The 26,654-nt window shown below is 38.3% G+C and overlaps 2 protein-coding genes across 2 annotated transcripts; both read right to left on the reverse strand.

The window, feature by feature from the left end:
- Positions 1–668: 668 nt before the first annotated feature.
- LOC139979702 (E3 ubiquitin ligase Rnf121-like) lies at positions 669–14,443 on the reverse strand. Its single transcript, XM_071990746.1, has 8 exons — positions 14,292–14,443; positions 11,752–11,792; positions 10,784–10,925; positions 9,391–9,545; positions 8,667–8,895; positions 7,963–8,096; positions 6,937–7,038; positions 669–5,076 (listed from the first exon to the last, which is right to left on the reverse strand). Exons 1-8 carry the CDS (start codon positions 14,385–14,387, stop codon positions 4,956–4,958), a joined length of 1,020 nt encoding a protein of 339 aa, XP_071846847.1. The 5' UTR covers positions 14,388–14,443; the 3' UTR covers positions 669–4,955.
- Positions 14,444–16,829: 2,386 nt separating this feature from the next.
- Positions 16,830–21,800, reverse strand: LOC139979713 (uncharacterized). Its single transcript, XM_071990762.1, has 2 exons — positions 21,641–21,800; positions 16,830–20,099 (listed from the first exon to the last, which is right to left on the reverse strand). Exons 1-2 carry the CDS (start codon positions 21,641–21,643, stop codon positions 18,402–18,404), a joined length of 1,701 nt encoding a protein of 566 aa, XP_071846863.1. The 5' UTR covers positions 21,644–21,800; the 3' UTR covers positions 16,830–18,401.
- Between the last annotated feature and the right edge of the window lie 4,854 nt (positions 21,801–26,654).

The raw sequence follows: 26,654 nt of genomic DNA on the forward strand, positions 1-26,654 counted from the left end.
CTCCTTCTGAGAACTGAATTTGACCAAACTGTGTTTGACCTATACCATTAGGATTCTTGCACTCACCAAGCTGGATCTCCATGCTAAGTATGAAGTTCGAGACAGATGTTCTTCTTGTGTTATCGTGTTTACAAGATGTTCAGACTTTTTGACCACCAATTTCAATACTCCACAAGCTGATTAAACAACTGTTCTTTATTAAAGTTTTTACGCTTTGACCTCTGTTGACCCCAAATGACCATTGAACTTATATGCAGACAAAAAAAGGCTTCTTGTACTCAATAACAGACGTATCCAAATACCAAGTTAATCCACCATTAACTTTTGAGTTACCGTGGTTAGAAGCAAGTGTCGCATACAGGCACATCATCACGTAGGTTACTTTTGACTCTGGCAAGGAATCAAATAGGTTTCGTTGAATTAATTAAGAAGGAATTTAATCATTTCATCGTCTGACCAATCACATTATGGACTATACAGACGTCATTTGTAAAAACGTTTGATCCTTTGCAGTAATAACGCGTCGGTTTTCCGAACCCAAAGTTGTAAAAACTTTCCATAAAATACCAATTAAACGCTATCAATAGCTATGACATCATAATATACACACGCAATAAATGGCTGCCACCTTAGTAGGTATATGCAGAAAAATGAATGGACAAAACATGTTTCACATGAAAATCATTTATATTTCAATATCGGGAACGAAATTTCAAATTTATTGGATAAAAAACAATAAATATTTGAATTAACTGGCTGTGAGAAAATGGAAGAGTTTACCGGTACCATTTAATGCTCAGTTAATGAAATGAATTTTGCTTTAGAACCTACGTAACGTTCAAAGATGGCGTTACAAACCACGGGCACATTCCTCCGTAAATGTGACTTTTGTGTTGAATTAGTCACAATGTGAATATGAACAATGCTACACTGTCATGGGAAAGAAGTGTGGTACATGAAAAGACAACTTCTGCATTGATCCACCAAAAATTCTCATCAGGAACGATGGAGTTGTTTTTAAACCCAAAAATTTGAAAAAGGCCATCTAATAAAGCATTGAATAAAATTTGTGGGACACAAAAATGGTTGAGCATTATAATAAACGTTTTTAACAATAGGAGCAATCAGAAGCATAAAAAGTGTGATTGCATTAGTCAGACCGAATGTCTAAATAATTATGTAAGCTTGGTGAAAGTTACAACCCCAAATGTAATAAACGGGTTTACTTCGTCTGCCAAAATTTCATCACTACGGCGGCTGTTTGACTGACCAATCATTAATAAGTGGGTTTCAAAAGAGTTGGACTTTTTGCAGGGGTTTGGGAATAATGGCGTAATCGTTTCTACCTGAAATTGGCCGAGACTACGCAAGGACTTGAAATATGCGGACATGTTTTTGTATATTCGCCAGTAATGAAATACGTTTAATTATAAGGCTTGTAGTTTGACTACAGCGGAGGGGGGTTATGCAGGTAGCTAATGGCACACAAAATTTATGAAAGATATTGGAAATGTTCGGCCATAGAACGCTAATCTCAAATGATTTATAACTTGACAATGAAAAGTAGAAATACTAAATCTGTTAAAGTTAGAGAATCCTGACGTTTCTCTCTTAGTAGGATCACCTTCAGAGGCTTACTATAACAAATCCTCTCTGATCTGAGTTATATTAAACATCCCGATTCAGCATGATTTCCCTATATGGACAATAAGGAATGGGTAAGGGGGTCCATCAGCATAGGACATAGGCACCAGTGAACATTAACTCGGGAACCTTTAGCAAAACAAACCATTTATGACACAGAGCATCACATAGATAGTCCAAACCTGACTCACATTACTCTTGCCCTTCCAAAAAACATTTATCACCCCCTCCCCTGCCACCCCCTTCAACTCTCACATTTGTAATGAAGAATCGTTGAATAGGATATAAGTTAAACAGCTCAGCAACCCTACAAGTGTGTAATTTCAGTTCCAACCTTTCTCCCACACGTAATGATAAGGGTACCATTTCCACCACACTGTTATCTTTCATGAATCTCATTGCCCTGGAGCTGTTATTTATTTTGATGAAGCCCATAAATCTGCATTTAGCATGGATCTACATTAAATCTGCTGGTAACTGGTCTTCTAGTACCAGTACAATTACATGAGAACTAAGAAAAACAATTCCCCTCAGTATGAGAACACGTATGAGTACAAGGCTTAAATCGCAAACTACCAGAACAATACACATTTCTGTGGTTAGTACCTATACTAGATATCTAAGTCTGAGTACTGGGCTTGTAGCCAGGCAGGGGGTACTACCCCATACATACTACTGTGCCCCACATTTGAGCTATTATCATTTCCAAAAAGAAAAGTTACAGGATACTAAATATTATGCCCATACTTAGAATGTTGATGCCCCTCCTTGAACTATTGATACCCAATTTTTTTTACCCCCACCCCCCCCCCCCTCAAGTCAGAATTCCTGGCAACAGGCATGACAAGTACATGACAAATCCATGAGGCAGAATATGAGTACAGGCAACTATGTTAGAATACAATAAGTCTGGGTGGTTCTACAATCCACCTTATACAAGTAAAACAATACCGCTGAAAAGTGATGACATCTCATCTTACTTGGCACAGCAAAATAATTACACCAGGAATGATGGAAAAAAAGACACGAAATTAAAAGGTTTACAAATGAAACAATAAACCATTAAATTAACTTTGCTGTATTAGACCAACAGTTCATAAATATTTTCTCTAAATTTACAGTTTGCAGCAACATGGATTTCTCAGTTGGTTTTGACCGGGAGCCAATTACGTGTGAATATAACATGGCTTAGACAGAATGATGTTAAAGCTACTCAACTCTAAAGTAAAACACAACTTTACTTGTACGGTACCAGAAAACATGAAAGTAATGAGCCTTACCTTCCAAAATTTTACAGGTACAACATTATTATACAAGATGACTATATGCTGTATCAACATTCCCTTCCCAAGACATTCTGTGTCTTTGTCAGGAAAAACAATACATCACCATTTGGAAATCTTTCCAAATTGGAATTCTCTTGTTTTGGAGTGTTGCTGAACCAGTTTTGTCCGTTTAACACTGATCGAAATTTCAGATCATATCTGACAATACTACAAATATGTAATGGGTATGTGATGTACAAATCAACAGAATAGTTCCTCCTCACCCTTTAAATATGGAACAATACAAATTTTTCAATTTCCCTATTTGTTATAAGCTTATTAACTTTAACGGTTCATAATTAATTGAAATGACTAGAAAAAAACTGACTACAAGAGACTACAAGAAACATTCCGCCTTCCCCCACTCCCTCACTGGCATGAGCGGCCAGGTGTCTTGGAGCACGAGAGGATTTTGCTCGAGAAAATGCAAAGCAAGACTATGCATCCTACATGGTGGATATGATCTTTCAAATGTTCTACATCTACTGCCACAAGAAACTTTCTGTTTGAATGTTCCTCTCTTTCAATATTTCACACAATTCTTCAAGGACAAATCCAGCACAAACCAACCACCATTGTGACCTGTTAAATTCATTTCAGATTAGAAGGACCATACATCTAAAAGGTCTTGTACGTCTTTCCCAATTTAATACATTCCATCTGGTTAACTTTTTTTACACCTGGTTCACATTGTTAGGCTAGATAACTCAAAGAGAGGCTTGCCAGCCTCTTAAGCTACCTGGCAGAAATGCAATTCTCTTCCAAAATATTAAAAACAGTTACCTAAAGTACTTCTACATGAATCTGATTAAAATATAAACTGTAATACAATTGAGTATACAAAAAACACTTAACTGTCACCAGTATTGCATCCATAGTTTCGTTTTCAAACTGTAGTTACGAAACGTTTCTAGACAACAAAGTTAGGTTGGGAGGGGATTGTCTGAGGTGCAGGGGATGTGTCTCCCCACCCCCCTCCCCAACACATGTCCATTTTTATAATGTTTAAAGTGCCCTTTTGTCATCTTAAAGTTGTTCTTTTGTTGAGAAATTAAGCAAGATGGAATTTTATTGCAAAATCAAATAGTCATCAGAGAACGGATGTTTTGTTGAAAATCATTCAAAAGAGTGGAATTTAATAATGCACAAAAGGACCATTTCTTTTGAAATTTTGGAATAAGTTCGTTGTTTGCCAATTCATATAAAACTCCAACTGCCCTTGGATGTACCACTGCTCCAAGAGTGAATCCTCTTCAGCCACCTCTGTGTCTCACGGAGCAAAAATACTCTCAGAGTGAACAGATGACGTCAAAAGGAGAAGCAAACACAACCATCATCCTTGGTAGGTATGTGATAGAGAGATTTGAGATGAAAAACTTTCCCCAGGCAAACCCCCCAAAATACCTTGTTCCATTTAGGGAGATATCAGTTTCAACATTCTTCAAAACACATGCCTAAAGAATTGACCAAGTCTACATATGACATCAGTGAACCACATCAGCTTGAATTTAATGTAGTTAATGGTTTCCTTCATTTCTGGCAGTATTTAGCCTCTATGATAGAGATGTCAATGTCAATAGAGTGTCAATAATGTTTTACAGTCACCTAAGTGACAAAAAATGACAAGAAACCAAAGGGGAAATAAAAGCTTCCACCTCCTAGTGGCCCTAAGATAGCAACCCCCCCCCAACCCCTTCCTCCCCTCCTGCCAACATCAATTTTAATCCTGATATCTTCCAAATAGAGAAAACATTTTCTTAGATACTTAGGGTTGTTATTCATCACAGGGATATCTTTCAAATATAAGCCAAAGATGTTGGTTGGGCTTGTGCCTCCGATATCCGTGACTGACCATTACTCGCACACTCTAACTATATGCGGTGGATAATACTGATGACCTTTGACCATCCTTCTAGTTGATTTGTATAGCTATCATCACCATTGCACTGTCCTAATGGAATAGAAATTGGAATAGAATGGGTTGTTCTACTCCAATCCAAGGATATAGTTTATTCCCTGTACCAGGATGAAAATGACCGGTTGCCAAACAACCAAATACCTGATCCAGTCTAACAGCTGGCCGTATAGCACGTGCGGTTTCTCCCAGCTGGTACGAAGAGGTATGAGTCAAGGAAATACAAATAAACATCCTTCCACTTAATTGGTTAAAAATAAGATAAAAATAACGACATTAATTTCTGAAGTTCAGAAATCCAGAAAAAATAACTGTTTAAGGTGCTCAACAATCAAAAGATGCTGATATCAAATAGGAAAGTTTTGAGTCAGATTTTACAAAATATTTCAGCAAAAAGGTAAATACAATGGTTTCAAACCACTGATTTATGTCATAATTTTTATATCACATCAAAAGCATAGATATTAATGGAAGACATTGATATCATTTGAAATATTTCTTACCTTATGAATAGGCATAAAGATAAGACATTAGCAATCCAACCCTGAGTCGAGCCTTAAAGGATGAGTAATAGGCAATATTTTAGGCTTGATATGTCAGAGTCCACGAGAGAGAAAGAAATAAAATATGGATAACTAATTTACTTCTACTAATTTTTTAAAAGCTGCTCAGTTTTTAAAATATACTCAGTCTCTGGAATGTCTCCTTATTGGGCTACATTGATGATGACGTCAGCACTTTAGTGCGGGGCCAAACTTGTGGAATAAATTCTAATAACTGTCAAAGCATGTTCTTTTAACTTCGCATGAACAATGGAAGACCCTTGAGTGACATTCATCATCATTTTAGCTTGCTACAATGTGTCATGCATTGTGCATGTTATTTGAGACCATTAAAGTCTTATGTTTTCCCCCACTGAGTTTTGTATTGCATCTGAGGAACTAACTGACCTTGACTTGTCTGTGTGTTAGACTAAGTAGCCCAGCCACTTGGACTGATGAGCCTCGGGTGTTTAAAGGGTCATTCCTGAAAACAATTATAAGTGATATAGTAATACAACCAGGACTGATGGCAGTGATTATTAACAGTCTACAAAATATTAAACTTGCCTGCAGTCTTCCTTTAATGTTATTTACCCACTACCACTTTAAAGATACTTTGTATGATGTTTCGTGGAATATCGATACCTTTACAATATTTATTGCTAAACTATACAACATTGGATAACTAGAATTGATACCTTCCATATACAAGGACTACCATAGCCTTTGCAAGACCTATCTTCCTGTATGTTAAGTAGGGTGGCCACTGGCATGACATCAAAATAGAGGTGTAGAGAGCCAGATCGGCCCCAGGGAGAATAATAAAGTATATTATGGAAGAGAGTATAAACTTCTCTTTTCCCCAAATTTTTACGGCCCCTCCTTGTTTTCCTAGGCCCCCTCATTGACCCTGGGCCTTTGGGGATATCCCCCTGATGCCTCTCACCAGGTCTAGACACATAGATGTCTGTAGGAAATGATATGACAAGATGACATGGACAACTAGTCATCAACCAAGTTGTAAACCACGTGAGAAGCCTACAGGTTACATATTTTTTATGATGTTAATACTTGATGTACAGACTAGTAAAATTTTATAAACCTGGAAAAGACAATATCAACTGAAATGATATTGTACCTGTTTTGAACAGTTATACTGTAGAGTGAAGCTAGTACAGATGCTACATGAACAAGTAAGTCAGCATTTTAAAGGCTTTAGGACTAAATATCTTTGACTAAATATCAAACGTTGATTGTTTTAGGTTTGCTTCAAACTTCTTTATTTAGGAACGCCTGACACAGATCCCTATGGCAACAGGTCATGTCAGATGGAGGGCAGTGCACTGCATTGCCAGAACTGTCTCCCATAATGCCGCACCTCTGGCCACCCTTACGTTAATGTCGCTCAACATATAGGAATCATATCAGACGGAAAAAAAAACAGCAGCTCATAACGTTTGTAAGAAAAGAAACCAGACATTTAGAAATAGCTATTTTCAAAAAAGGATACAAATTTTTAAACATTCTTTTTAGATCCACTTTCTCTTTGCAGTATGGACAGGTCTGTTTTTTACCCACAATGCACCAACCTCGTATACAGAACTCATGAAACCTGTCAGGAGAGAAAAAAAATAAAATGTTGCTTAGTTGATGATGATGACGATGATGACGATGACGACGATGACGACGATGACGACGATGACGACGATGACGACGATGACGACGATGACGACGATGACGACGATGACGATGATGACGATGATGATAAGGAGATTGTTCATTTAATGAGAGTTATTTCTTCGCCTGTAACTTTTTCGCAGTAGTGGAGCTTTCAACGTTCCCAATGTGATAACAGCTTTATACATTACATTATCAAACACTGCCCATCTTGGCCACCCCCTCCCCCCAACCCCCCGTTCACATTGAAAGCACAACTAGATGCTTGTGAGTTCATTGTATCTATGTCTATAATTTAAATGATCACGTATCCACTGCATGAGCACATTTGCATGTGGTGCCAGGGATAATAGTTAAAAGCTTATTTCACTTGAAATTTGCCATATTCATGAAGTTGGACCTTTTGTTAATGGATTGACCCAAAGAGATTGCAGATAACTAGTAGTACTACTGGACAACCAAAATAATAAAATCTGGAATGCCACATTAACCTACATGGATACATTCAATGACTTTATAGAGTTTTCATAGACATTTGCATTATCTGTAAAGGTCGACCCTTTGCTATGGAACCACCTAAAACAGGAATCATATAGCAGTACAAATGGTCCATTAAGAAACTATAAACCAAATGTCTCATTACCTACATGGCTACATAACCTAGGGTGACAAGCGATTTCCTTAGACTTATATTTGACAAAACATTTAATTAATCAGAGAGTTATTAACTTTATTTTTTGCTCATATTCATGTTAGACCCTTTTTGAATGGAATGGCCCAAACAGGAATTAAATAGCTAGTGCCAATGGCCTTTTTGGAAGTTATCTACAATGTCACATTACATACACAGATACATTACCTATGATGGCAAGTAAGTTCAAAGATTTTTTCAGAAACATCGTCTTCTTCGTATGGAATGCTCATTTGATTACCACAAATAGCACAAATATTGACATCTAAAGCCTTACCAGGCAGGCCACTTTTGGTGTAATACTGAACAAGAAAGAAAAAAAATGTCTAATATGAAAATCTCTTCTTAATATTTTAATAAAATGTTACTCGCTTTTTTTTTTACTAGTTTTAAAGCAACTTTTAGTCACAGATGTCCCTGTAACCTTAACAAAAAATAGTAATCATTACTTATAAAAAAATTGAAACAAATAATTACAAAAGAAGACAACAAAGAGTGATAATTGAATACTTTAAACGTTGTAAAACAGTTAACTGGTTCTGTTTGTCCAATATGTTACCGGTTGTGTAAACAAGAGTCGCCCATTCTCAAAACTGAAGAGAGCTAAGTTTACCCAGTAGAGACATAACAGTGAATCCTATCACTGTTTACACTTGAGTCAGTGAAAGTCACTGTACATGGCTATCAACTGAAAAATACTTACCCTCTGTTTGGAGGGAGGTACTACCTCATATCAAGAGCCAGATTCACATTTTAAGGTGTTAATTGTCATTTTTAGCCGACTCTAAACCTACGCCCATCCTATGACATACTAAAGTCGTTCTGTTGTGCTAAATGTTTAACGTTTGTGTCTATAGCGCCTGGCCACTTACCCCTATATGAGACGCCATGCTCTCTGAACAGATTTCTGCAAAATCTCTCCCCAAGACACCGTAGTATAGACCGTAAAAAATAAGAAGCAGACCGACGTCGAAACACTTCTCCGGTCGTATGAGCAGAAGAAGATTGAGACCAAAGACAGTCGCCATCATTATCATGTAACCGGCCAGTCCCAAGCCATAACTGATTTTGTAGATGAAGTTGAACCATCTGTAAACTAATCTGTTATTGGATAAGAGAGAGAGTAGAGGAATAGCCATATTGATATTTAACCCAAAGATTGTTATTGATGGATGGCTTCATTTGGTTTTAATTCTGTAAATCAATCTGTTATTGCTAGAGAGCCATATTAAAGGATGTATACTTGCATTCCGACTCCTAAAACAAAACTACAAAGAAGAGAAACAAGGTAGAACATTCTGCGTTCACTAATTGTTCACTCAAGATATTACAATATAAAAAAGTTAAAGGGCCTGAAGTACATTGATCCTGACCAGGCAGACAAAAGTTTTCTTTGAGAAGCATCTGACCACTTTCTCAAAAACTGATGAAGGTATTCACCATCCCAGAACCACAGTCAATCATGGTGAGCGAATTAGCTTTAGAAACGGTTGAAAGGACGGAAGAGGACTACAACTCATTTCCCAATTTGCAAACAGGGAGTCTTTTCCAAAAGTTTGTGAAGTTAAAAATACCAAAGAATTAGATATACCATACCTTGGCGTTGTGCCTGGAAGCAGCTTTCTGGTAGCTTTGTATGAGATATAGGCGTTAACCACGGACCAAACTATCCAGATATATATGAAGCGCCACCAACCTAGTTTAATACAGAATATGACTGGAATCATCCACATCCCAAGCAAAGTGACTGTCTGTGTGGGAGAGGATAAACACAAAGATTGGAAGAAATAGAGTTTGAGAAAGCGACTGTCTGTGTGGTAGAGGATAAACAAAAAGATTGGAAGAAATTGTGTTTGCAAAGTGACTGTCTGTGAGGTAGAGGATAAACACAAAGATTGGAAGAAATAGAGTTTGAGAAAGCGACTGTCTGTGTGGTAGAGGATAAACACAAAGATTGGAAGAAATTGTGTTTGCAAAGTGACTGTCTGTGAGGTAGAGGATAAACACAAAGATTAGAAGAAATTGAGTTTGAGAAAGTGACTGTCTGTGTGGTAGAGGATAAACACAAAGATTGGAAGAAATTGAGTTTGAGAAAGTGACTGTCTGTGTGGTAGAGGATAAACACAAAGATTGGAAGAAATTGAGTTTGAGAAAGTGACTGTCTGTGAGGTAGAGGATAAACACAAAGATTGGAAGAAATAGAGTTTGAGAAAGTGACTGTCTGTGAGGTAGAGGATAAACACAAAGATTGGAAGAAATAGAGTTTGAGAAAGTGACTGTCTGTGAGGTAGAGGATAAACACAGAGATTGAAATTGAGTTTGAGAAAGTGACTGTCTGTGTGGTAGAGGATAAACACAAAGATTGGAAGAAATTGAGTTTGAGAAAGTGACTGTCTGTGTGGTAGAGGATAAACACAAAGATTGGAAGAAATTGAGTTTGAGAAAGTGACTGTCTGTGAGGTAGAGGATAAACACAAAGATTGGAAGAAATAGAGTTTGAGAAAGTGACTGTCTGTGAGGTAGAGGATAAACACAAAGATTGGAAGAAATAGAGTTTGAGAAAGTGACTGTCTGTGAGGTAGAGGATAAACACAGAGATTGAAATTGAGTTTGAGAAAGTGACTGTCTCTGTGGTAGAGGATAAACACAAATATTGGAAGAAATTGAGTTGGAGAAAGTGACTGTCTGTGAGGTAGAGGATAAACACAAAGATTGGAAGAAATTTAGTTTGAGACAGTTTGACAATTGATGATAAGGTACCAATCTAGTTTAATTCAAAATTAGACTGGACTTATTTCACATTTGAGGCTAAGGTGGCTACTGTACTTGTGGTAGAATAAATATTCTAAACAAAGCGAATGAAATGCATTTGAGAGAGCTTGGCAATTGAATCCTATCATTTTTATCAAGGATTTGAAAGCTGATAAACCTTCAAATTGACCATTACATTTTCCAAACCGACCCAGCACTACCCAAAATAAAAACTTACTTGATATGATTTGAAATGCCTCTTCTTCCACTGGACGAGGAAAACCTGAGCGACAAAGAGGGTCAGGAGAAGAACCAGCATCATCTCCAAGTGCATAGCTTCATGACCTTTGTGCTTCTCATGCATTCTCTGGTGTTCAATTCTAACCAAAGCAGGGAAAAATATCCCCAATAAAAGTAGAAAGGTGTTAAATAAACATTTGCATCACAGAAGTTTTCTTTGCTCTGGTTCAAAATCTTGTTTAGTTTCCACACAACGACAGAAGCTTTACGCATGTACAGTAGGCTGGTACACATAATAGTAAGATAATATATTCCTGCATGCTATATATAAATAAGCCCATAATATTGATATATCAGAGAAAAAGCTATAGGCCTATATTCACTTTGACAATATTTTCTCTTATAATATATTCCCTTTGCTTGCACCATACAATACTGCTTTTTCGTACATGAGATTTGCAATGTAATGTTAGTTGTGTATAACCTATCGAAAGAACAACATATACGGGCTACAATTGGATCCAAAGAAATAAACTTAACTTTCTGTTTTCTCATTTCAAATTATGATGATTGATCTTTTGTTTTGTAAAACAGTATTCCCTTCTCAAAATCTCAGCTTTCTAACAGAGTTTCTTTAAAGTATTCACTGCACATGTTATCAAATGTTAGCTAAAAGAAGTTTGTGACATCATAGACACATGTACTGGTGAATTATTCCTAACAAATGATAGTATTCAAGGTATTTATAAGGTTGAACAGAGTTTGAGTGCACTCAACATAATACAGTTCAAGTACAGTTACACGGTAAAATTATACCACTTGGAGATCTACTTTCTGTAGTTTATGGCAGGCAATTCTAATATGATTGCAATATAGAGTACAGTAGATGTAGTAATAGAGAACAATGCTTTACAGCAGACTATACAAAAACAGGCAAAACATTGTGAACTGACCAAAATGGCTTACCTCATTCTCTCATGTTCAGATAACTTAGAAAGGTCAATTGTCTGGAAAGGAAGAAAATGAAAGCCAAAAAATTAAGTAACTTTTCACCAAAGTTGTTGCTGTAAGAAAAGGGATACAAACACTTTTATTTGTGGGGAATTGATAATTCATGATTAAAATTTTTCCAAACATCAGAATTATCAAACATAAGGAGCTAGGTAGTTTCTTGGATTACTTGTTACAGTACATTGAAAATATTCTGAATTGTTCTGGATATGACCATCAGTGTGTCTTTCACAGTACAGTTTGCATCCTCTGCGAATGCAATTGATATAGCCTACTACCATTTTATAACCTAGAATGTCTAGTACTCAAAGAGAGAATTGCAGTAGCACTGGCACAAATTTTCCTTCGAATACTTTTCAACACGTGGTAGATACCCCTAGTTTAAACTGTAAATACTATGATAGCGATACTTTTAATCAAATCCCCACAAGTGGGACCTCTTTTTCCCATTTTTCATGCAAATAGCTGTAGCATAAATAAATACCTAGAGTCATTTATAGACTTCATTTCTACACTTAACCACGCTTTTTCTGTGATTAAATTCGGTGAGACTTGGCTTGGCAACAACATCTCTCCACTTGTACATATAGAGGATTATCTACTTACTGATAATCATAGGGCTATGAAAAGAGGGGGTGGAGTGGGCATATTTGCATCAAACAAGCTCAGTTTTGCTAGAGTGGGGAGTTATCAACGATGTGTTACATAAAAAGAAAGATATGCATGCTCCTGATGTCAAAATAACTGATAGGAAGAAAATAGCAGATGCATTTAATGATTTTTTTCTTCAATATTGGTCCTACAATTGCCTCCAAAATACAGAGTAAAGTAGATACCAGCATATATTGAAAGAACAGAAATCCATCAAGCATGTTTCTAACTCCAACAGATGAGGATGAAGCCTAACAAAGGCAGTGGGCTTTGATGGAGTCAAGCCTGGCATTGTTAAGAAAGTCATACATGTATGTTATATCTAAACCTCTTTATTACTTATATTACCAACAGGCTTGAGACCGGTATCGTTCCTGAACAAATAAAAAATAGCCATAGTTATACCCATTTTCAAGGAAGGCTATGCTACCAGTTTTGATAATTATTGCCCAGTTTCAGTTTTAACATGTTTCTTCAAAATATTTGAAAGACTTGTCCACAATCGCCCTTATAGCTTATTACAAGATGTGAAGGTTTGTATAAAGGGCAGTACGTATTTCGGCCAAACCTATCCACTGGGTTAGCTCTGGCTCATGCAGTGAATCATTTGAATAATGCCTAAGATCAAAACAAAACAGTTGGATTATTTTTAAACTTGTCCAAGGCTTTTGATACAATCAACCACAATACTCTGCTGAAGAAACTCTACCATTACGGTATCAGGAGCATTGGCTTAAGAGCGGATTGAGAGGTTTCTATGCAATAGGATGCAGTTTGTATCTTATAATGGAACCCATTCTGATTCATTACTTGCATAACAGACTACATGTGGTGTTCTTCAAGGTTCCATCTTACAATAGGTCTTTACTATTTATTGTTAATGACATAGCTAATGTTTCAAATATTTTTACTATTGTTCTCTTTGCAGACGATAAGAAGCATTTTCTTCACAGGTCACAATATGATACTTTAAGAATATACCATCTGCAATGAATTAAACAACTTTTACGATTGGTTTTCAGCTAACAAACTGTTACTTAAGGTAAAGAAAACAAATGCTATTCAGTAAGTCTAGATTTGGAAATGGGTTGAGTGTTAATGAAATTAATATTGGAAGTCTCATGTTGACTATGTCAGTGTGAAAGTTGCCCAAAGTACAGGTATATTATTGAAATTAAAACATTACTTGCCAAAGAAAATCCTTCATTCCCTTTACCTTACCCTAATTTTGCCTCACATTTCTTACTGTCTGGGCTGGAATAAGTAAAACACACCTGGACAGACTATTATACTTCAAAAGAAGGCGGTCCAGCATATTTGTTCTGTACACTCATATGACCATACTAGTAAATTGTTTTCTTCCCTCAATCTGTTGAAATTTACTGATCTTATCTACGTTCAACAAGCTACATTTGCCTACCAAATTATTCACAATCTTGCTCCCAAATACTTTAAAAATGTCTTCCCTTTAACTGTGACACGCATGACCATAATATACAAGGTCTAGATGCATATGCTTACCACGTTTTTACCCTAATAGTACTTATAAGCAAAGCTTACGTGTACCAGCTTCTACAGCTTGGAATCTTCCTACAGAAATTTGTAACTGCACCTCACTTTCACGCTTTAAGAGCAAGTACACTAAGCAATACATAAATACTTATTAACCTACAGAACGCTAGTAACTGTGGGCTACAAATTTCGCGTATTAGCTCCTTGTGATAACATATAGTAACTACATACAGAATGATGTGGCAGGCTAAGTTTTTCTGGCAGTGCTACGTCAGGATGAAAAACATAGACACTATCCTTTTATCAGTTAAGTAAAGAAAACCATTTCCTACCGGTTCTATTTTAATTTCTACTTCTTTCACAGCTTCCCCTGCTATTTCTGCAGGTTTATCTGCTAGTACTTCTTGTTTGATCTGTTCATCTGCCATTTTGAACTTAGGGAGTATTGATGTATAAAAATTACTATTTCCCCCCTGCCAAATATATCTGCTGAGTTGGCCAATTGCTAGTTCACTCACTGTAGTAGCGACTACTTCCGAGCAGGGGCGTCAATCCGTAGTCACGGGTAGGGGGACAGAAATTATACATACAAACAAACATACATACGCACATACATAAACAGATACACCACACAAACACACATGCATACATATATATACTTATCGTTTATGCATGACTTAGAGCTCCTCTATAAAATCTGTAACAGAAAGATGCTACTGGTATTAAATTAACTTGATTGCTTTCTACCACAATTTATATATATTGTCATCTGGTGACCCCAAATGATCACCATGAAAATCACTTTATGGGGGATGTAGTCTCAGTCCCACCTCCTACGTCTATGCATAGGCACTTTTCTATTCAAATAATTTTATGCCATCTTGAACAAGACAAGAAAAAAAGAAATACAAGAAAGAAATACATGATATATAAGTTCATATTTTGAGATTTGAGGACCCCTTTACCCTATGTCGCCATTAAGCCAACGTAGAATTGGAATACTTTTGAAGTTTATAATTTCTTTCTTGCTGTGCATGCGGCTTCCGTCCGTAATGTCACATAACTATAGTTTTTCATGTAAGTACTCGTAGAGAACTCGTCCTTAGCGAGTATCGAGTACCGGTACTGTAAATCGAGTACAAGGAGGAGTACTTTAGCATGCAAGTACGAGAACTGAATGATGAGTACGAACACATTCTTGTCACCAACTGTGAGTATCGAGTAGTTACGAAAACGTACTCTCGTTGCTCTCGAGTATCGAGTACTATTTGAGTACTGCAACACCGGTTCACTCTAAACCATTTATCCACATCACAAAATTTCTGTTCCATTCAGTGCAGTTATCCTTTCAAGATTCTCTTATATATGCACTCATCTCTATTCTACATGTATCGACATTTTCAATGTCTGGGCACATGATGTAACGAGTTTGAAAATATTTATAACCTTACGCCTATATGAATATTTGCTCTCCGATCAGAGATTATGATTTTTGACGATCGATAGACAATTGGTACTTACACATTATCACCTACCGTCAGATAACATAACCATGTCTGGACCATATCTACGATAGCCAAAGTTTTGTATGTACAGTAAACTCCTTTCATAGGAACTGGCCGAGGCCACGGATGGTTCGCATACATAAAAGAAAATTTGCATTTTGCATAAACTTATTCTATTTTCATCCGGACTATTACATTGTGATAAATAGCCATTCTTACGCAAAGGTGATGCAGATACTATAAAAAAGTGTCTGTTGGAAGGGGAGGGGAGTGGGAGGGTGGAAAACCGTCGGAATTTAGTTTGGTAGATGTTAAAGTATCCTAAATAGGACCGTTAGCTAATTAATATTCCTCACATTTTCGGCCAAAGAACTCTCGAAAGAAAAGTCTAAATATCGATGGATTATGAGGTACATGGAACTAAATATGGATATTTGACTGCCTGCATATGACAATTCGTATGATAAAGAAAGATCAGTCACATCCTGTGGAGTGCACCCCATATAGTTAGAAAAATAGGCGGTGGTGGGGTTGAAGTGGGGCAGCAGCAAACCCCTGTATACATGTCCGCCACTTTTCAAAGTGAGAGACCATCTGCGCCTCGTTCTTCCGCCAATGGTGCCACATCTTACCATCAGTTTAATGTCGATGTCTCGAGATGTTCATAACCGTTGCTATGTAAAATGCAATGAACCTATTAATCATTTGTTCTCATTAAATTTTGCCTGTGTAGAGTCTTCTTTATACGATAAAAACACACATTCAGCATTCTCTACGTAACGTCACAGGTGGGTGAATGATGGCTGGTGGGACCTCGAGCCAGTTTTATGAGGCCCGCGAGACTGGTCGTCAAAGGACCTTTGATGCAGCCCGCGGAATCTTTAGCGAGGGAAAACCTGATATATATTCTTTGGGGAATTCGTTTATAGCCCGTCTGTGAATGTGATATGATATTTTAACATATTACTACGTGCAAATTGGATAATGTATCCACTTTTGTCACGGAAGGAGGTTCTTCATGTGTTGCGCATTCCCTTTAAAAGGTAATATGTCAATATTTTGTCACGGGTGGACCGTGGAGGAGCTTCCTTAATTAAGTGTTGTGACACATGGATTGAGTAAAAAAGTAAACGGCAAGGAGACTATACATATATCGACTGGTAGGGTGATGGTTAACGAATCGCGATTAATTTCTCCGAAAATGGTTCTTCTTCATTCATTACCGGTGCTTTAATATTCAGGATAAAGTCTACTGCGACAGAAGCAAAGACATCGAGTGTTAATAATGTCTTCTCCATAATTAACAATGTGCAACATAAATTTACAAATTATGCAGAAAAAGGATGAGAGCATGATGACGATAAATGAAATTCAAATTGTTTATTTACACATATTTTTTAAATAGTTAAACTATAAACAATGAACTTTAAGTAAATAGTGCTTTACAGAAGTAATGCCTAACATACGTTGAACATGACAACAGTTCCCATGATGGTCATAGCACAGACCCCATTCTTTCAAGCTTCCACCACCATTTAAGTCTAAGCCTTCCCGTCATGGAAGTCAACAGCAAAATATCCAGAGGGTGCGGGTGGGAGGGGGGGGTGGAGGGGAAGGGGAAGTCAGTATTCCATAACCGGTTTAACTCCAAAAAATTAGCCCGTTAACCGACTCAAATAAGAATAATTAAAGTATTTCCCTATTTAACGAGATGGCAGCGAGTTTTTACTCGCCACGTTTCTCACAGGATGATGTTTATTTGTGTAATTTGAGCTAAGAACATTAGCAAAATGCAGATGAATTTACTATTTAAATGAATATCTGATATCATAGTATTCTAGATCCACTTCAGAAAAAGGGTCGTTTTGGCTGATTGACTGGTATCAAGCCAGAATTTCAATTTTCACAGATATGATCCTGTGGAAAGTCATAACACCAACAATGAGTTTAAACAAAAGAAGCATCACTAGAATTAAAAAAAAAATGTTTAACTAGAAAGTTACTATTTTGTGAGGTAGAGGAACCTGGTAAATCTGGGAGAAGAGGTATATAATATAGTGGATTTCACTGTCAATCTCCCTATACGTATAAACTGAGGTATAGATTCGAAGGGCAGAAGTGAAAAGTTACGAAATCTGAAGAATACATGATTCGTTAATTGAGCTCCGCATAACCAGCCTATCAAATATATATATATATATATATATATATATATATATATATATATATATATATATATATATATATATATATATATATATATATATAAATAATAACCAGATAATTAATATGGAAAACTAAAAAGTAACACATTTTGTAATAGATTTGAGCCATAGTTTAATAGCGCCCTCGAAAATTGTCCATTTATTGTAAATAGTGCCCAATTAGTTTTACTATATAGAACTCTAACTTCTCCCTGACAATAAGCGCTGTATCTGTCCTCCTACTTCAAATAAAGGACACATTGTATAATTCATTTACATACGTTATATGATGTCATATTCATAAACAATATTCAAATATACATACACTATATATATATACATATATACTACAATGCAGGACATGGGTAAACCATAACTGCTTTAGAAAATATAAATCCCACCCAACCACATATGATAGATATTTATGCCAAAAAACAAATATGCAAAACACAATATACATATTGACAACATTCGTAAATCCTTTAAGGGATCTACGTACGTATCACCCATCACGAGATGTAAACCAACTAAAACATTGATGAATAATATATAATTCTGTAGTTTTCTAAGACCATATTACAATTCATTCTAAATCTACCCCACAGATCGCCATGCACACGAAAATAGAGGGCGTGTTGTAAATTAGAGGTCGTAATGTGTTTAGTCACGAGCCTCTTGCCGTAGTCCTTCCGTTAGCGCCCAATGATCTATAGAACTTCATATATCTCAATCCCTATAGGTTAAGATACAGGTCACTTAATGCTACACGCATTTGCATATTTCGTTCGTAACATACTAAGTCGTCTTTTCCATCACCGTTTACATCAGCGACGCCTCTGAGTAGAACATGGGAACTACTGCACCAGTCAGAGCTAATCAAAACAATCGGACTGTTGCCAAAGTTACCATCCTTATTTGCATAAGCAATCTTCAAACTATCGCGCGAGTTCCTATTTAATGTGTAACAAAGAAGGTCACTTTTCCCATCACCGTTGAAGTCACCCACGTGTAAAGAACGTTGTGAACTTCCCCGGCAGAAATTATGAAGACCCCGCCAAGTGTCACTCGATACGAATATTCCTTGACTATTCGCTACCTTGATACTGGCTCCTCCAGTTTGCCAGTCTTGACACAGTAGGTCATCTCGTCGGTCACCGTTAAAATCACCCACGAAAAGTTTGGTCGAACCGGTGCGACACCATGCCACCACCCAACGCCACGAATTTAAGATATGATGGGTCGGCATGTGCGTTATGGCCATTCGACCCGACCGGTGGTTTTGACACATAATGTCAGTTTCACCGTCACCATTAAAATCGCCTGTGAGTACTTTCGAATACCTGTGATCTCTCAAACAGCGGGTTACGATGCCGTTGTTTCCTATCCAACCAGCGTAAGAATTGAGATGTCCAGATGAAGTGGCGTAAACCATCCTCATCTTGTTGTGTCTATCATGTGGTTTAAGACAGAGAACATCTGATCGTCGGTCACGGTTGAAATACCCAACGTACAAATTGTCAACATGGCAACCACCGTCTGTATCAAACCATTGACTGTCTTGATCGCGGAATGAGCCAGAAGAATCGTCAAATGTCGTCAGTCGAGAAGCTCCATCGCTCCTCAGACAAAGGATGTCAGCCCTCCTGTCACCGTTAAAGTCACCAAGAAGGGGCTTGCATGTGGAACACGAACACCATCTGTACGAGGTTTGAATGATGGGTGCACTGAACGCATACATTCGTTTTCTCGTCAAGTACAAGTCTTGCTCCCGAAGCCGTTCCGTCAGGAGGCTTGTAAATCGATCGTAGCAACTAGAATTATTTTTGTTCATGCAGGCCCAAATGCCCGCAGTGTGTCCATACGTTTGGAGATTGAGCATGTCTTTTACAAAACGCACTGTGTCCTTTAAGTAATTCGAGCTGACTGTCCTCCGTCTATCGCTGTATACAGCATATATGGATCGGGTCGTGGCAATACTACCCCCGACGATGGCAGAATGAATATTGTACAGGATATTTGGGAGACCATCACTCCCGAAGTCAAGAAGAACATCGGCAAAAGCGTCTTTTTGGATTTGTGACACGGAAGGTTGCTTGAAATAAGCAACTCGGTCTACCAAATATTCCAGGCGTTGAATGGATTGGACAAAAACGGACCAGGTCGGTAGCCCCCGTAATACGCTCACCTCTGATCCTACGTCATATTGGAAATTTGAACCGGCCTCATCAATTACACGAAAAGCTTGACGCAGGGCTGTCGATCGTCCGTCGGTGGTTTCGGGGACGGAGTTAAGGCAATGGAAAATGTTGGACACGACAGGATCTGTCAATTGCACAAAGGAAGTAGTGTCACTTCTTGTGCCACAGAGATGACTTAGCAAGAACAGAACCGCAATAACAAGAAATTGAAGAGCCATCTTTGAGCTATATTTCTGTAATAGGAGAAAGAAAGAACCAACGGATATATTTAAAGACAGAGACAGGTATACTTTGCAAAGGGACAACAGTATATTTATCAACACGGAGGGTAAGTAGAACGATAAAGGAAAAAGATACAAACACACATATGTATGTTTGTTATAAAACTTTTTTATAAACGTTATAGAGCATATATTATCTACTGACGTTTGGCTTGTTACCACGAACTTGATATTGCGTTTTTCATACGCATCTCACGCTACATTTGTGCGAAAGGGAGAAAGGATCCCAGATAAGTGAAGGATTTTTTTTTTACATCAGAGAAGATTACATCCGATGAGCGCAGATATTCAATGGGATGTGAACGATGTAAACACAAACCAGCGGGAACGGAAGAAGCGGGAGTGGATAAGTTGAGGGTTGGGTGAGAATAAGGTGTAGGATTGAAATGGGATGGGAATGGAGTAAGAGTGAGAAAGGTGATTTGAATGGGAACAGACATGAGGGGGTGTGAACGGTGACAGGGATGGGAATGGTGATGAATGTGGGAATGGCAACAGTGAGCGACATGAAGTAGGTGGATATTGGGAAGGAGTATGCTGCCGCTGTTGATTGTGACTGTGAAGTGGTGATAGTAATGGGAATGGGATTGGGTCTGATGGTTTCCCTTGATTACATGATAATCGCTCTGAGACTGAAAATCTGTACTGATGTTTGCAGGAACCAAAATAAAACAATCAGAATCAAGGAATTGTTGAACATATTTATAACTAATAGCACACGAAAAAATTGCGTGTACGATAATGAATAGCGACCAATTTGCCAGAATACCAGCCTGGGTTAGTTGATAAATTCTTTGTTTTGCTTTGGACTCGTATTGAAAACATATCATAGATTGCCATCAGTACAGTGCAAAAAGTAGAAGAAACACACATAATTTTTTTAGCTGAAATCTCTATAACTCTTTTTTAATTATTCGAGAATAAAAGGTATTCGACTAACTAAATCGTGACATTTATACAGATATGGTTTGACATAAGAAATGTCCGAAGTAGTTCTGGGAGGACAGGAGGCGGGAGCGAGGACTAGAGAAAAGACACATTTAATTAGGGTGATCATATTATGTCCACCGATGCTTTGAATTTAGAGAGGGGTACATTGAAGGTTTCCTTTTTAAATCTTTACTACATGGGGTTTGTTGCTGGTATCACCGGCGGAAAGCATTCCCGAAATTAAAGAAACAATATAATCTTTCAAACTTGCTTTGCTAAAAAAAACCCCCAAAAACCCCCAAAATCACCACAATACACAAACTTACGTTAACACAAAGTTGCCAGCGTTGAGATGCAATGTATTGAAATCAAGTAGTAAACAAAAAGTAGTCAATCCAGCGATATACATTGACTTAGTTGAAACAATACAATTTGTTGGGTTTCCTTTTCTTAAGGAAAACATAACATAAAACATACATAAATCTACAAAACATCTTATTCAAGTTGACATAAGACTCAAGTTTCAATTTCTTTAGGAGAATCAAATAAATGTAAAAACTTACCATAACATCAAGAGGTCTACGGGAAAAGATGAGTGTTTTGAAATGAAGTTTGTAAACAAAAAGTTGTAACTCATTCAGAAAACGCTGACGAACTGAATGAAAATCAAAACAACTCACGGAACTATTTATACTCCCCACAAGTTGTTTTTGCACGGCCCGCAGTACACCACGTAGTTAAAAAACCATAGAGGATGTTTGTTGTCATTCCGAACAATCAACCACAGATGTTGGCAAGATGCCATTGTATACCTGACCTTCAACTTATGTGAGTATAAGGTAGCTAGCTTGTGTTTATTTGTAAAATGCTGATGGAACCAAACATTGCTGATGAGTGATGAAATAACATGTGTGTCACTAAATCGACTTTTTTGTCGGATTTTACAGTCAAATACCTTTGTATAGCTATGACAGGATAGCAAAGAAAAGCACATCACGCCAAAACATGCCTGTGTGTATTACCAGGGAGTTGTTATGGAACGGAGTTGTTATGGAACTCCCTGGTATTACAAGGGTAGTACTGTAGCCTAACAGTACCAACACCCTAATTACCTAACTGCATGCATGATGTTAACAAAAATTCATGCGAAATTTTGTTTTGAAATCATTGATAAACGAAAGAACCAGACGTTTTTATGCTCGAAGTACGAAGGGGGGGGGGGGGGGGGAGAGAATGATCAGTCGATTCTCGCAGTTCTATCTTTGTGAATAGGCCACACAGTATAGACCACGTACTATATGGTACGTATACTTACATCATACGAACTCTAGTTACTACACGCCAGTATATATCTGTGGTATTATGGTCCCCGGATGACCTCTGGAAACCCAAACAATTCCATTTGTGATTGGGAAACATCGTCTTGAAAAACAAAAACCAAAAAATGCCAAGGTGCTCGTGGAGAGCTTTACCGATTGTTCTGCCAATCCAGGTCAGACCAGGAGGTTTTGATTGATGCTTTACTATAGAAAGCCGAGTGTGGCTTATGTACCGGGGTTATCAGTACGGGGTGTGGATTTGTTTTTGTCCTTGTCTTCCATGCATTCTCTGTGTCTGTTGTTACCAATTCTTGTTAATGGCACGTTTTCCAGATGGTTTTACTATTTTCAGGTTGACTGTTCAGGGATGATCTGAATGCAGAGCGACTGACACGAATTCACCATGATTCTAGTTCGTGATAACATCAGTGACTTAAATTAAACGAACGTCTGATTAGCCTAGTCATGCATGTTGATGTAGCCAGTGGTCTACCAAGAAATTATGGGGTCTCTAGGGGTGTGGGTGGGAGAAATGAAGAAGAGTCGGGGGTCGGGGGGGTTCCTTTTGTCCCAAAAGAGGTACGAAATTTCAAATAATGGGACAGGCAAGTGTAAAAGGAAGGCAGAAGTGCCCCTACTCAGTGGCGTAGCTACGGGGGGGCCTGGGGGGGCCGAGGCCCCCCCATGAAATCGGCTGGCCCCCCACTGGCCCCCCCACTGGCCCCCCCACTGGGAATGGGGTAATAAAAAAAACACTCATCAGTGCGATTCGCTAATAATTTTTGTTCAATAATTTGGGAAATAGAGTTACACAATTTTCTCGTCTGCATCTGGCAGAATAAGAATAATACAATATCTGTAGTAATCATGAGAATGGTCACACAGCATGGCATGGCAATGGTCGATGCGACGATTGCGACCATACACCACGAACCTTGTTGTGCTGCGTGATAGCGATATCTGCTGAAAATATGTTCAGTGCTTCCACCTAGCGCAACAATCTATCAAAAGATTGGCTCCGTTTGTTCTGAGCCGAGGTATCAGGTATTCATGGGCGGCGATCATGGGGGGGGGGGGACGGGGGGGACATGTCCCCCCAATATTTTAGGTGGGGGATATAGTATCTTATATCCCCCCCCCCAATATTTGGTGGCATAGTTTTTTTTTAAGCATATGTTTTGTATTTTTTTATGATATCGCTAGTAATTTCAAAATAGAAAATGCTTAGATGCAACTTACAAGGCCTGGGAAGTGCCATTTTCAGCGATCTGGGAGGCATTTTCGGCCAAAATTTTCTTTTGCGCTTCGCGCCAACTTATGGTGGCGCTACGCTTAGAAAGTCTGGGTACAAGCTTTGCCCCTCCCTTGGCAAATTCCTCGCAAAGCGCCTGTCTAACCGTGTGACAATTTGTTACTATATATGACCGAAAGTAGTTTTTACTTTTTTTTTCTCGAAATGAATAGCTAGACGGACCGCATCCGTAATGAAATTTGGTTTGCATCTTGTGTATGAGTGTAAGTACGTACAATCATACATAGGATCCACATCGATATGGGTTCACTGGGTTTCCATTTGGCCTGTTTCCTACAAGATTTCTAACCGCAGGTGCGTAGCCAAGGGAGGGGGGGTGAAGGGGTGGAGACCGCCCTCCCCCTCGAGCATATTTTTTTGGTATTTTCTATGATATCGAAGTTTTATAGTAGCCGTTATAAGAGGTTTTAATATTTGTACACCAATAAATTAACTGTGTCTGAAATTTCGAAAATCCCTTGACCAACATTCTTCATCATAGTATACTTCCCTCTACACTCGTACAATTTTGACCGGTCTGTTAGTGGTTGAGGGGGGTTTTCTATATTGGTTGTCCATAGATGAAATTTAGTGCAACATTATGGGTATGTTTTGAAGTGAATTTATTATTCAAATTCTGAACAAATAATGGGCTTAAAACCTTGAAAAGTGGGGCTGACGGGTATTGTGGGGCGTTACGTAGAATTACCTACAAATGCAATGAGGTCGAACATGATGTGTGACTGGTGACAATCTTGACAAAAGGTTATGAATGAAAAAAAAAATTATTAGGAAAAACTTGGTTCTCAGGCAAAAGTGTACATCTGGTTGGTCATTTTCAAGCCCGAGAAGTGCCATTTCCGGTCATCTGGGGGCTATCAAAACCAGAAATTTTCTTGTACGCTGCGCGCCAACCAATGGTGGCGCTCCGCTTTGACAGTAATTCGCCTGCATCCAAGCAGATGTCTCCCCCCCCCCCAATATTTGAAACAGATCGCCGCCCCTGCAGGTATTCATATATTGCCTCGAGTCAAATGAATATATGTCATTGAATATTCCACAAAACAACTTTTTTATGGCCACGAAACTGTCGAAACAGGATTTTCCACTACTGGTAGAGATATAAAATATTGGGAATTCTGAAATTCCTGCAAATGATGCCAACTTCCCTCAAGTTAAAAGTCTGGTTGAGTTGGCAAGGCCAGTCAGCATGAAAGAGAAAAAACTTTTTTTGCATTTCTGTCACCAAAGTTGCACATCTTTTTGGTTGCTATTTTGCCTCACAGGTGCCATCTCCTGCGATCTGGGGGGTGCTGAAATCTCAAATTTTCTCTGTACGCTCCGCGCCAACCATGGTGGCGCTCCGCTTAGATAGTAACCTCCGGCCCCCCCCACTAGAAAGAACAGCCCCCCCATGGCCCCCCCACTCAAAAAATCCTAGCTACGCCACTGCCCCTACTGTTGACGCCCATTGGGAAAATGTTGCTACATGCATGGGTGTACTGACATACCAATCAAAACGCATGGGCGGCGATCCGTACTTCTGAGTGGGGGGGATATGACCTTGTTGACTATCTAAGCGTAGCGCCACCATGAGTTGGCGCGAAGCGTAGAAGAAAATTTTGGGATTTACAAACCCTCTAGATGGCCGGAAACGGCACTTCCCGAGGTTTCCAAGCGGCATATACCCAACTTTAAAATAGGGATATCATGTCCGAAATATCTCATAATCAGGATCCAATTTTTTTTTTCTTCAATTTCGGGTGTTATTTTGGGAAAATTGCCCCTGTCAATCTTGTTTCAGGCGCAACGTTAGAATGTTCGAGAGCTCTTTTATATTATTCGATGAAGAAAATGGCCTCATGCAGGCTATTATAGGCCTATACACATGCAATACACAATTACACATAGTTACATTCCTAGGTACCGATTGCTAGGGCATCCAGGTGAAACGTGTATTAAGCATTACCCTGGTAACATGAGATTCTCAGCTGTTCGAGGGAACATGTACGTGTGTAGGCCTACTAAAGGGCCTATATGAATACTATGAGGGTGCATATATGTACTATATCAATACCGTGGGCGCAATAATACATTTTGTTGTTATAGGGCCAATGAAGCCTACAGTCAACTATTCTTGCTTTATAAAGACGGTTTATTTGAAAAGATCGCACTGCGTTTATGGTAGGCGAGATATGAAGCTAAAAAAGAGCCGTACATTCACGATGATGCATAAATGTAGGCATGAAAATATTCTTATCCCTGGCATTTGGTGGGGGGGATATGGTGTATTACATCCCCTCCACCCATTTTCATGGGGGGATATATCCCCCCTTCCCCCCCAGGATCGCCGCCCATGTCAAAACGTGTTCCTCGCACACAATAAATTCGATCCTAGAGTAAAAGGAGGAAATAAATTTTCACGTCCTCTTGCATTCGGATATATATATATATATATATGTATGTATATTATTTAAGCATGTGTGTGTATATGTATTATAGTCGAGACTCCACTTCCGAATGCAAGAGGACACGAGAAGAAGGGAGGCGAGGACTAGAGAAAATACAAATTTAATAAGGGTCGTATAAATATGTCCCACCGCTGCTTAGAATTTAGAGAGGGAACCTTAAACGCGTTTTCATATAAACATGTTGACTATATGTCATTTCCGTATTTTGTTTGTATCATCGGCGGCATGCATTCTTGAACGTAAAGACTCAATATACCTGCCTAAATTCAGTAAGTTTACATAACAGGATTTCTTGATTTGTATCTTTGGAGACCCTTGAGAAAGACTAACAAATAGAACGCCTCTTTATTAACAGGGACTCGTCTTAAATCTACGAGTCCTCTAACATTGTTATCTTTAATTGTATTAACTTCATCTGCTCCTTTTCATGTCAGTAATGTTATTCGGCTTCCTTTTGCAAACTGTGGCACGGTTGACTGGTTTTTGCCACCTCTCA

The sequence above is a fragment of the Apostichopus japonicus genome, chromosome 14, assembly GCF_037975245.1.
Source record: "Apostichopus japonicus isolate 1M-3 chromosome 14, ASM3797524v1, whole genome shotgun sequence".
In the NCBI taxonomy this organism is placed as follows: domain Eukaryota; kingdom Metazoa; phylum Echinodermata; class Holothuroidea; order Aspidochirotida; family Stichopodidae; genus Apostichopus; species Apostichopus japonicus.